The sequence below is a fragment of the Odocoileus virginianus genome, chromosome 17 (assembly GCF_023699985.2).
Source record: "Odocoileus virginianus isolate 20LAN1187 ecotype Illinois chromosome 17, Ovbor_1.2, whole genome shotgun sequence".
Lineage (NCBI taxonomy): Eukaryota > Metazoa > Chordata > Mammalia > Artiodactyla > Cervidae > Odocoileus > Odocoileus virginianus.
The window spans coordinates 19,350,917-19,362,642 of NC_069690.1; the positions used below are offsets into that span (position 1 = coordinate 19,350,917).

Sequence of the window (11,726 nt, forward strand, 5' to 3'; positions counted from 1 at the left end):
ACCACGACCCCACCACTCTCAGGCTCTGGCCGCCACCTGCCTCTCTGGCACTCCTGGTCTCTTCTCTTCCGGGAAAGGGAGAGAAACCAAGGCTCACCAAATCCTCACTGTGGTACTCAGCACAGTGGTAGGTGCTTCATGCTCCCTCCTCACCTAATCCTCACAAACCCCCACTTTCTAGGTAAGGAAATGGAGAAGGTGAGTCACGTGCTGAGGGTCCCCCAGCTGGCGGGTGGGAGCACTGCGATTCACAGCCAGGATGGATCTTGGGAGCCGCTTGTGCTGTCTAGATCACTCTCCAAACTGTGATTTCCTCATGGGCAGGACTCTGTTTTTACTCATCATACTGTGGGCACTTAATAGATGTTTGCTGCCTGGCGGTCCTGCAATGGGGGTCCTCTGCACAAACCTCTTATTCCCATCTGGTCTCTTCTGCCAGCTGTAAATTATCGAGGATAAAGCTTGTCCATCCTGATTCCCAGGGATGTAGGGAAAAACAAGGGAAGTATAATCTCTAAATTTAGCAACAATAAGTAGATAGTAAACCCAACGGCCATGGGGATGAAGGGAGGGCAGGACACTCTGAAATTGCTTAGTAGCTCTTTGCGGAGCCAACAGTAGCCATCCCATCTTCAGGAATGCATAAGCAATGAGCTGATTTAAGAGAAACCCCCCCCCCACCCCACCCCAACACACACACACATACACACCTATGCAGAGAGGCACCCTCTATTATAGCCCTAAATTGGAAAGAATTAACTCCCTAGAGTGGGAAGGGGTCAGGTAAACTGTGCTAAATCAGTACAATCCATTGTTATGTTGCCATTTAAACTAACAAATATGTGGACAATGTAGCCATATGGAAAACTCGTCCTAAAATAACATCAACCAAAAACACTAGAACCTAAATAGTAAGCAAACAGTGATCATAACAATCTTGTAAATTGTGCAAATTAGACACAATAGAAACACTTGGTATTTGTTGTGTTATGTATTTGTTACTTACTATTTATTTCTATTATAAAGATGGCAAAACAGTCCATAAAAAAGAAAAAGCGGAGGAGATAACAGCCAAAAACATTTGTTCTCAAGGGGGAGAAATCCAAGAAATGTGTGAAGAGACCCATCTACCCTCCGCCCTGAAGGCTTCCAAGGCTGGGGCAGGCTGGGTCTCACCCTCTGCATCACGAGCAGGACCATCCGCCCTTTACTTATGATCCTCTGGGTCCCTTGCAGGAGGGAACAGGTAAACAAATGCCCCTAGGAGAATCAGTCCAATCACCAGGCACCCTCCAGGCATGGAGTGCTCAGCCTAGACAAATGCATTGAGGCCCAAGTGTCCATGCAAGACATCCACCCCACTGCAAGCCCCCAAGGGCAGTGGACACCCCAAGACTGAGTGCCTAAAGGAAGAGAAGATCCGCCACTTGCGACCAAGGAGCCTGGCAGCTCTCTCCTCTACCAACACTGTCCCATTTGGATGCAGAGGGTCACTCCCAGGTGACCCTCTCTCTGCTAGTCCTAACCTAGCACCAACTTATCTAAGGATGGGAGAGGAGGGCGGTGGTATAAGGAAGAAAACCAGTAAGAACAGTTAGCCTTTACTGAGCATGTACTGAGTGCCAGGTACTGTGCTGAACCCTTGACTATCTCAGTTAATCCTCACAACACCCCTCTGAAGCAGATACTAGTATGATTCCCACTTTACCGATGAGCAAAAGGAAGCTCAGAACTGACCTGTCCAAGGTCTCATGGGTTCACATAGTCAGACACGACTTAGCGAATGAACAACAACAAAGGTCTCATGGGAGCAAGTAAGTGGCCGACTGGGACATGCACCCAGGTCTGTCCTCCAGCAGGAACCTTGGAGGCTCATGTTAGGGGCCAGAAGGGAGCCCTGCCCCCTCCCTTCCTTGGTTCACCTGCATCACTGACCTCCCATGACACCTCCTGCCAGAGCAACAGTTTGGGTAGAAAGCAGGGGTTTTCCAGAGATGGCCTTACCCCTCCACCTGCCTGTGACTGCCATAAGCTTTATACTGAGCTGCCTGGGAGGAAGGGGGGGAGCGCCGCCAGGAATGCCCTCAAGGCCAGGCTGCCAGAGGAGAAAGGGGAGAAGAGTTTGGCAGGGACAGCCCGGCCCCTTCAGTCCAGCCTCCAGCAAGAGCCCTCCTCCGGCCCAGGGCGGAACAGAAAGCCGCCGAGTGCGAGGCCACCGCCGGCCGGGCCAGCCTGGAGGAAGCAGGTGCGCTGGGATGGCTTCCTGTCAGCACCGCAGTTGCAGAAGGCCCAGGCTTCCTCTTCCAACGGCCAGACCTGCTGGGGGCCCCCCTCCTCTGGGGATCCTCACTGCCCACCTACAGGGCACTTTGCCAACTGCCTGGCCATCATTGTGCATGGCCCCAAGTCTGTGACCTGGTGCCAGAGACCTGGATGCCCAAGGTGGGCAGGGGTGGGGTGGGGTGGGGTGGGCTGTCAAGCAAGAAGCACCCACTCCCAGGGTGTGAAGTCTCTCGGGCCCCACCCCCAGCCCGCCCACACATCTCAGCACTGGTGCCAGTGTTGAGGCTGGGGCGGGGCAGGCTCTGGGTACAGGGGGACACAAATGTTCTCGGGCACATCTCAGGCTCCTGATCCACCTCCGCCAGGCCAGCTCCTAGACTCGGCCAACTGCTGACACAACTGAAAACCTTATCCTTGGTGGCCGGGAGGAGCGGCGTGGGGGGAGCAGGACACACTGGAGGCAGCTATGTCTCTCCTCACTTGCTTTTTTAAGGAACTTACTCTTCTGAAGTAATCTCTGCTGAAAAAGAGACCTGTAGAGGGGTCAGGGCATCCCCGAGATGCCATCTGTGCCCCGTTTGAGCGTCCAGTTCACAGAAATGGAGGAGGCGACGCTGAGCCCACCCTCGGGGGCTCTGAGTGGGGAGCCCTGACAAGCCCCCAAACCAGCCTTCTCAAGCCCCCCTCTCTCGTTCACCAGGAGGAAAGAGGGGTGGGGGGTAGGCGGAGGGCTCTCCTGGCAACGCAAACCAGGGGCAGGACTTCCAAAGGCCTGGGAGATGCTGGGGTTCTGGGCTTTGGGAGGAAACAGCATTCCCAGGAATGAAAGCCTGGAGCACTCACGGTTTGTGGGGAAGGCGTGTCCCAGCAGGTGGGGTGACTGATACAGTCCCTGGACCCTGAGGTTTAGAGGCTGGTGCCCCCTCCCAAACTCCCGAAGTCATGAGTCAGGCCCAGGAGTCCCTGCCCCTCGCCTCTGAGAGGCAGAGGCTTGGGGATGAAGGATTCCCTCCCCACCAAGAGGCCAAGAGAGGAGCCTGACCCCTCCCTCACCACCTACTTTAGCCACATCGAGGGAAACGACAAAAAGGCCCCTCCTTTCCTAAATGAGGAAACAGCGTGAGGAGTCTGGGACGTTTCCGGGGTGGGGGTCAGAGGGACACTCACCCGCATGGCCTGGCCTGGAGCAGCCCGGAGCAAGGAGTCTCCTCTCCGATGCTGCTCCGTTAGCGGCTCAAAATAGCACTGGCAGCGGCCCCGCCCCTGTTCCCCTCCCTCTCCCCAGGCCCCTCCCGGCCGGAGCTGCCCAACCCTGGCCGGAGCCAGTCGGAGAAAGAGAGAGATTGAGTGGCCTGGCCGGGAGGACTGCGGGAACCAGGTATGCTGGGAGGCAGAGGGGGGATACGGCGTGTCTGGAGGAAGAGGAGGAGGCTCTCAGGGGAAGGACGTGGGTGGGGGGGAGGTGTTGGAGGGCTAGGGGCAAGGGACAGGGAGGGGGAGACTTTCCGACTGACACACACCCAGCCTCCCGACAGCTGAGCTGATATGGCCCCTAAAAATAGCAGAGGAATTTGAGACCTGCAGCCCCCCAGCCCCCCAGGCCAGGATCAAGATGAGCACATGTGTGTTCGTGTACATACGTACACACACACACACACACCCCAGCACGCATGAACACTCGATCACAGCACAGTGTTCTTGAGAACACGAAATCACAGGCTCACCCCAGCCACCTAATGACTGCGGCAGAGGCTAAGACAACCACTAACGTCACCTCTGATACAACAGCAACAGACACGCACAGGGCCGGCTGCACGCTGCGCCCAGACAGCAGCCGCACAGTAAAGTCCAGCAGGAGCAGAGACCCGCGCGATCCATCTGAGGCCCACTGTGGCTGCCTCCCTGTTATAAATACACTGGGGACGTGCATGGAATTGACTGCACGATCTGTGTAGACACCCCTCTCCCCGACACCGCCAGCGACTAAGAAGGGTGGGGCTGGCGGGGCGGGGTGGGTGGGCCTTGGCCCTGCAGGCAGAGGAAACTGTGGGTGTCTGGCTGATGAGCAAGGGCTGCAGTGAGAGGCCAGTGCTCCACATGAAGAGAAGCCTGGCCCGGAGTTAGTATCCCAGGGTGCCCAGACCAGGGCTGGGGACACCCAGGAGGCCGAAAGGGGGGCTGGGAGCAGGTGGGAAGGAGCCAAGAGACAGCTCTTCTGAAGCTGTCTCAGACGCTGTCAGCTCTGCAGAATAAAGGAAACAGTTGTTGCCTCCCTCTTCCTCTCCAGGAAGAGCAAGGGTGGGGTGAGTGTGGGGGTGCGAAGAAGCCCGAACAAAGCTGTCACCTAACCAGGGCCCAGCAGTGGGTCTGGAGACCCCGGCCTGTCATCCTGGCTGCTCCAGTGAGCCGGTAGGCCCTGTGAAGAGGCTGCTAAGCACTGCCTAAGAAGACCAAAGCCCAGCTCCACCTCCTACCTGCCACTCACTGTACCAGCCATCAGGACTGGGCTCCCCAGGTGGTGCTAGTGGTAAAGAACCTGCCTGCCAATGCAGGAGATGTAAGAGATGTGAGTTAGATCCCTGGGTCGGGAAGATCCCCTTAAGGAGGCAGGGCAACCTACTCCAGGATTCTTGGCTGGAGAATTCCATGGACGGAGGAACCTGGCAGACTACAGTCCATTGGGGCGAAAAGAGCCGGACATGACTGAAGCGCCTTAGCACTCCAGCTCTGCTTTCTAGGGAGGGGGGCTTCCCAGGTGGCTCAGTGGTAAAGAACCTGCCTGCCAACACAGGAGATCCGGGTTTGATCCCTGGGTCAGGAAGATCCCTTGGAGAAGGAAATGGCAACTTACTTCAGTATTCTTGCCTGGGAAATCCTATGGACAGAGGCCCCTGGCGGGCTATAGTCCATGGGGTCACAGAGTCAGACACGACTGAGCAACTGAACAACAACTGCTTCCTAGGGAATGGTATGTCCTCCTGGGAAGATGATCTGGCCCCTCAGGGACACATGCCATGTCACAGGTCTCTGCACCTCCAGGGCTTTCTTGACACAATGATGCCAACCTCGGCAGCACGACGAAAACCCCTGTGGGACTTTAAAGATGCCGACACCTGGATCCCACCACTTCCTCCCAGTTTCTGATTTGATTGGTCTGGGAGGGCAGCCCAGACACTGGGATTTTTAAAAGCTCCCCAGGTGATTCCTACACGCAGCCACAGCTGAGAGTTGCTTGATTGGAGGGTCAACATAAGGCCTAGGGCAGAGGTGCCTGTTTGTTAAATCAATGAGAGAGTAGGTGAATGAAGGACTGAATGATTTAGCTGTGCAACCATAGGCAGGTGACTTAAATTTCCGTCATCTGCGAAACGAGGATTAGGCTGAAACCTCAGTTGGTGAAATGGCCTTGGTTTTCAAAATGTGGTCCCCAGCCTGGCAAGATCAAAATCACCTAGGAACTTGTTAGAAATGTAAATTTTAGAGTTGCACCCCAGGCCTACTGAATCAGAAACTCTGGATAAGCAACCCAGCATCTATGGTTTTACCAGCCCTCCAGGTAATTCTGAGAATCACTGCTTTAAAGGAATTATTCACAGTGTACTGTGCTTAACTCAGAGAGACCTCCAGAGTCAGACTGTCTGGTTCAATCTTGGCTCCTCCATGCAGTAAACTACACAACTTAACTCTGTGCTTCCATTTCTTCACCTGTAAAATGGGGAGAAAAACAGTGCCTACCACATAGGGTTATTGCAGGGATTAAATGAAGTGGGACTTGCAAAGCCCATATGTTTTCAGTAAGTTTTAACAATTATTATCTATCTGTGATCATTAGGGGGAGAAAAGGGATATCACAAGCAAAATTTCTAGGTAACTGAAGTCTACCCTATTTGAGGGACAAAATAGTTTCTATTTTAAGTAGTTTTCTCAATTCTGTGACTACTTAAAATCATAAAAATAAGAGACTTTTTACAGACTCTCAAAATTTCTTCAGTTAAAATACTCTGAAAGGGAAAGTGTTAGTCTCTCAGTTGCGTCCAACTCTTTGTGGCCCCATGGACTGTAGCCCACCAGTCTCCTATGTCCATGGGATTCTCCAGGCAAGAACACTGGAGTGGGCTGTCATTCCCTTCTCCAGGGAATCTTCCCTTCTTCAGAGATGGTACCCGGGTCTCCTGCATTGGAGGCAGATTCTTTACTGTCCGAGGCACAGAAGTCATCGCAAACACCTTAAACTCTGTAAGCTTCTGACAGCCTGGCTTCGGCCTCATCGATGCCCCGAACCACTCTCCGAGGGCACCAGGCCCGTCTCGGCACTGCAGCCAGCGTGGAGCCTCGCTCTAGCCTGGTGGCTTCCAACGCCCTTTGTGTCTGTGTATCTGCTGTTCGTTCGGTTCCTTTGTCCCCTACCTCTGCTGTGAACTCTGCCTGTCAGCGTGCCCGTCTCCGGCAGTCTCACCTCCTTCTGACATGCTGTTTCTGCCAAAGGCTGTCAAACCTGATAACCAAGCCTGATAGAAGAGGCCAGAGCAGAACCAGTGGGGTGTCGGCGAGCCTGCAGCCTCTGCTGGGAGTGAGGGGCCTGGGCTTTCACACACAGACTGGGTGTTCTCTATTTTGGCTGCATGAGAACCTTCGGGGCTCCCCTCCCCTTCAGCAGGGTCCTGGAAGCTTCTGGGTGACTGAGGGTCACTTGATCTGCACAGTCTTGTTCTGACTTCCTGGTAACCACAGAGGCCCATCCACTCCGAGGTTCTGCTCATGACTAGGTCCTGTCTATTCTGTCTCTGCGACGCTCGGTGTTACGGACGGGGACCCTCTTGGAGCAGTTTCACTTCCCTTCGTGAGAAGGACGACCTCTTCATTCCGAGGGGGAGGCTGGGGCCCTGGCAGCCTGCTCAGCTTCACACATAACCATGGCTGGTCCCTCTGCGGCTCAACGCTCAGCGCTGTTACGGGGCCTGGTCCTTACACCTGCCTTAGGGCTCTGGGGGGCCACGCAATCACTCCCACAGCTAGCCAGACCACGCCGGGTGCCTCAAGTGCCTCCAAGACAGCACGCCAGGCTCTCACTCTCTCAGACAAGACCGCAGGCCCTCATCAACCTCAGAGCCTCTACTTCTGAAAGCCTCTTCACCAGCCTCTCCACCTTCCCAACCCTCCCCATTTCTCTAAGTCCCTCTCGAGTCCCACCTCCTTCACGAAGCCGTTCCTAAAACCCAAGGCCTCCATGGTGCAGTAGTGCAAAAACAGAATCTTAGCTCAGCCTCTTTTTTTTTTTTTTGCAGTCTGACCTAAGGGGAAGTTCCTTCTTAAACCTTCCACTTTTTTGCCTTATAGTATACTTATCTTATTGGGTTGCTGTGAGAATTTAAAAAAAATAGTACGTGGAAAGCACCTAGCATTAGGTCTGGCAAATGGTTGACAGTGATTAAATTATTACTAAAAACTACAGTGTTCACTGTCTATACATAAATATTAATATCACCGCTCATGCATGGTGATTCTTGAATATACTCAGCACGGTGCTGTGTCACATACTTGGGAGTCACACATCACGTGGGGTTAGATTCTCTAAAGTCAACATGTAAGACAAAAATAGAATACAGTCAAAATTACTCTTAAAAATCCCTTAACTTGCTCACACAATACAGTACACATGCTTTTGCATATACCATCCTTATATGTGAAAACATAATATACACAGTGAAGTAGACAAAATACAATGGCTACAATTTCAGACTATAAGTAATACAGTTTCCCCACAACCATGTGGTATCCTCTGCCTTTTGAAAGTTTGCTTTATGCCACTTAGCTTTACAGAAGACCTACATTAGTCTCTGCTTCCGACAAGCAAAAGAAATCTGAAGAGGATGTTTGCTTTTACAGAAAAAAAAAAATGCTATAAGAGCAAAAGCTGTGTCCAGCGTTTGTTTTGTGGCAAGCGTTTTAGAGGCAGCACACACCCTGGGCAACCCTGCCAAGCTTCTTCCCCAGGAACCACACTCAGCCTCTCAGCATCAAATCACCATAGCTTTGAACTGAATCTGTATCTGTGCTTTATGATTTTGTAATGCATCCATTAGCAAAATGTGCCCTAAGGTAATTACTTCTTCACTTTACACCATTTCATCTTCCAAAAGGTTTCATAGGAAAGCTCTACTTTTTGCACTGGTGTGTGTGTGTGGTGGGGTGCTGGTGAGCTGTATTTGAATTTATTGAATTTTAATAAGTGAATATATGCCATGACCAAACTGATATTTTGATGGTAATACATTTGTGTCATATGTTTAAGCCTTCTTCTCTCCCTGGAGAACAAGAACATTTCCTACTTCCTTTAGAGACCATCCCACCCTCTAGAACTAGGCACATAGTAGATGTTCAGTAAATACCCACTGGATTTAACCAACTGATCTGAAAGGTAGTTGTGCAACTTGTTGTTTAGTTGCTAAGTCGTTCCTAACTCTTTTGCAACCTTATGGACTATAGACCGCCAGGATCCTCTGTCCGTGGGATTTCCCAGGCAAGAATACTGGAGTGGGTTGCCTTTTCCTTCTCCAGGGGATCTTCCCAGACTGGAGATTGAACCTGCATCTCCTGCATTGGCAGGAGGATTCCTTACTACTGAGCCACCAGGGAAACCTACATGTGCCATTAGCTATGGAAAAAAGAATGAGGACCAAAGGAATATCTAGACAGAGTAACAAGTTCAACTACCCTGCTCTCCCACATTGGTAGCGTTGGATGAGTGAACAGTCCTTGACTCTCTTTTGGGCACTGGGCCAGACAAAGCGGCTGAGCACAGCTGGGGCAGGCTAGGCAGGAGGCTCTGAGGAGTAAGTGGTTTACTTGTGAAACTAGTACTGACATGTAATACCTCAAGGTGAACACTGTGGGGAAGCACAATGCCTGTTTTGGGTTTTTTGTTTTTTTGTTTGTTACATCCTCTAAGCACTAGGCTGTGAATTTCTTGAGGCTGGTTTAGAAGGAGATAGTTTGTAAAACACTGAGACTGAGGTTCTAATTAATGTATTAATGAAAGAATACTGCTCTGACCCCATTTGTCTTTGTCATCCCCTTTTAATCAGAACTCAAAAAAAGAAAAAGGCTATAAGCACTGTGTCCATAAATGGATACTAACTGTGTTGTATCCATTGTATTATTACTAATTGCAAGTTATAAAATGTCACTAATAGGACTCTGGCCTGCCCCCTTGGCACTAGTGGTAAAGAACACACCTGTCAATGCAAGAGATGTAAGAGAGGTGGGTTGATGCCTGGGTCAGGAAGGTCCCCTGGAGGAGGGTATGGCAACCCACTCCAGTATTCTTGCCTGGAGAATTCCAAGGACAGAGGAGCCTCGTGGGCTACAGTCCATGGGGTCTCAAAGAGTTGGACATGACTGAAGCATGCAATATGAAAGTGAAAGTCTCTATACATGGACTGTATAGTCCATGGAATTCTCTAGGCCAGAATACTGGAGTGTGTAGCCTTTCCCTTCTCCAGGGGATCTTCCCAACCCAGGGATAGAACCCAGGTTGACCATGTTGCAGGTGGATTCTTGATCCGCTGAGCCACCAGGGAAGCCCAAAAATACTGGAGTGGGTAGCCTATTCCTTCTCAGGGGATCTTCCTGGCCCAGGAATTGAGCTAGGGTCTCCTGTATTGCAGGCAGATTCTTTACCCGAGCTATGAGGGAAGCATGCAATAGAACTCTTTATTTAAGGAAGGTGGGGCAAGTCCCGTTTCCAGCACTCAGCTCTGTTGGCTGGGGAGGGCCTGGAGCATTTCTGCTCCCTGGGGTAGGAGATGCCTCACCAACAGACAAATGCATTCTCCAGGGTGATCAGTTCAAAGGTTTCTCAGTACTTGTGACTTTCCTCTGTTGGGAAGGATTATCCATTGTTACCTGTGTGTGTGTGTATAACAAACATCTTCTCGCCTATGAAAAAACAGTGTAAGGGTGTTAGTAGTGACTGGTACCCTTTGAGATACTAAGGGTTTTTTGGTTTTTGTTTTTTTAAATTTTGTTGGGCATCGATAACCAGTGGAGCCCAACTCTTTGAAGAACCCTAGGGATGGCAGCCGGGAGGGGAGGAGGGCTAGAGGAAACCTGCTGAGATCCAGGGTGCACACCCAGGGCTGGGCAGATAATCCTGCCTAGGAGGTGGCTAGGGGCCCAGTCAGCCTTGGCCCCGCCCCCAACCCCTGAGGCCTACGCTTCCTGGCCCCGCCCGCTCGCCGCCAGCGCGAGGGCAGGATGGTGGGGCGGAGCCAGGTCGGCACATGCGCCTGGAATCCCGCGGTGCATCCGCCCTGTGTTGCTGCTAGAGCCCGGCAGAGGGCGGCCGCCTCCTTCTCAAGGGTCCGCCAGGGCCCAGGCAGTGGGATATCACCTCCTCGGGGTCGCCCTCCCGGCCCCGCCCCCAAGAGGCACCCCCTGGAGAGGAGGCTGAAATGTCTCCAGCCTGAAATGTCTCCAGATGGCCTCTCCCTTCACCCCATGGGTACTTCGAGAAGAGGCTAGGACGAGCTCCGCGCAGACTTTGCGCTCGTCACTGCTCCCTCCATGCCTAGCCCAAAACAGTCCTCATGGATAGTAGGCATTCAGACGCTTACTGATGGAATAAAACGGATGAATGGATGACTTCACGAATAAACAGAAGACTCCAGGGACGCCTTGAGCCTGTGTGGTGGGGACAGTTCTGGGACAAGCAATCCAGAAGGGTCAGTGGGCTTGCCCCAGAGGTGGTCACTGAGGCTTGTGAAGTCGCTCAGTTGTGTCCCAACTCTTTGCGGTCCCATGGACTGTAGCCCCCCAGGCTCCTCTGTCCATGGATTTTTTCCAGGCAAGAATACTGGAGTGGGTTGCCATTTCCTTCTCCAGGGGATCTCCCCGACCCAGGGATCGAACTTGGGTCTCCCACAACGCAGGCAGACTCTTTATCGGCTGAGCCACCAGGGAATCCCACTAAGGCTTAGGGCTCCCCAAGTCCCTGCCTCTGAATACCCAAAGGTTTGCTCAGAGCCTGTGGACCCCATACCATCTCACGGGCACAGAGCCCAGGCAGGGAAGTCTGGGCTTGTCCTCTCTGACAAGACCAGGAGTCCATTTCCTCGAAGTCAGGTCCTGGCTGTCGGCAGGGACCACCTGACTGGTGGCTCCATTCGGCCTGCTGCTCCCTGAGGACTCTCAGCTGCTGGGGATTTCCTCCTGGTCCCTGGGGATTTCCAAACTGGCTCTGCTTGCCAAGCTCCCACAAGGTCCAAAGCCAAGGGCCAGCCTTGAGGATGATTTCCCAACATCCTCCACACTCCTGCCCCAAATTCCACCAAGACTTGGGGCACTAGTAAATGCATGACACAATATTCCCATCCCTGCCCCCTCTGAGAGACAGGAGCTGATAAGCATAATGAAGAACTGTTCTCTTTTTCACATAATCAACA

At 52.4% G+C, this 11,726-nt stretch overlaps 1 protein-coding gene across 14 annotated transcripts in view; it reads right to left on the reverse strand.

The window, feature by feature from the left end:
* MYO18A (myosin XVIIIA) overlaps positions 1-11,726 on the reverse strand; it is a 100,304-nt gene that overhangs the window by 59,001 nt on the left and 29,577 nt on the right. Inside the window, exon 1 of one of the 14 annotated variants that reach the window (XM_070478788.1) lies at positions 3,451-3,547. The exons of the other annotated variants lie outside the window; for them this stretch is intronic. Coding sequence (XP_070334889.1) covers positions 3,451-3,456 — 6 coding nt within the window. The 5' untranslated portion in view covers positions 3,457-3,547. Of the gene's footprint in view, positions 1-3,450; positions 3,548-11,726 lie in introns of those variants that run through there. 14 annotated transcript variants of the gene reach the window in all.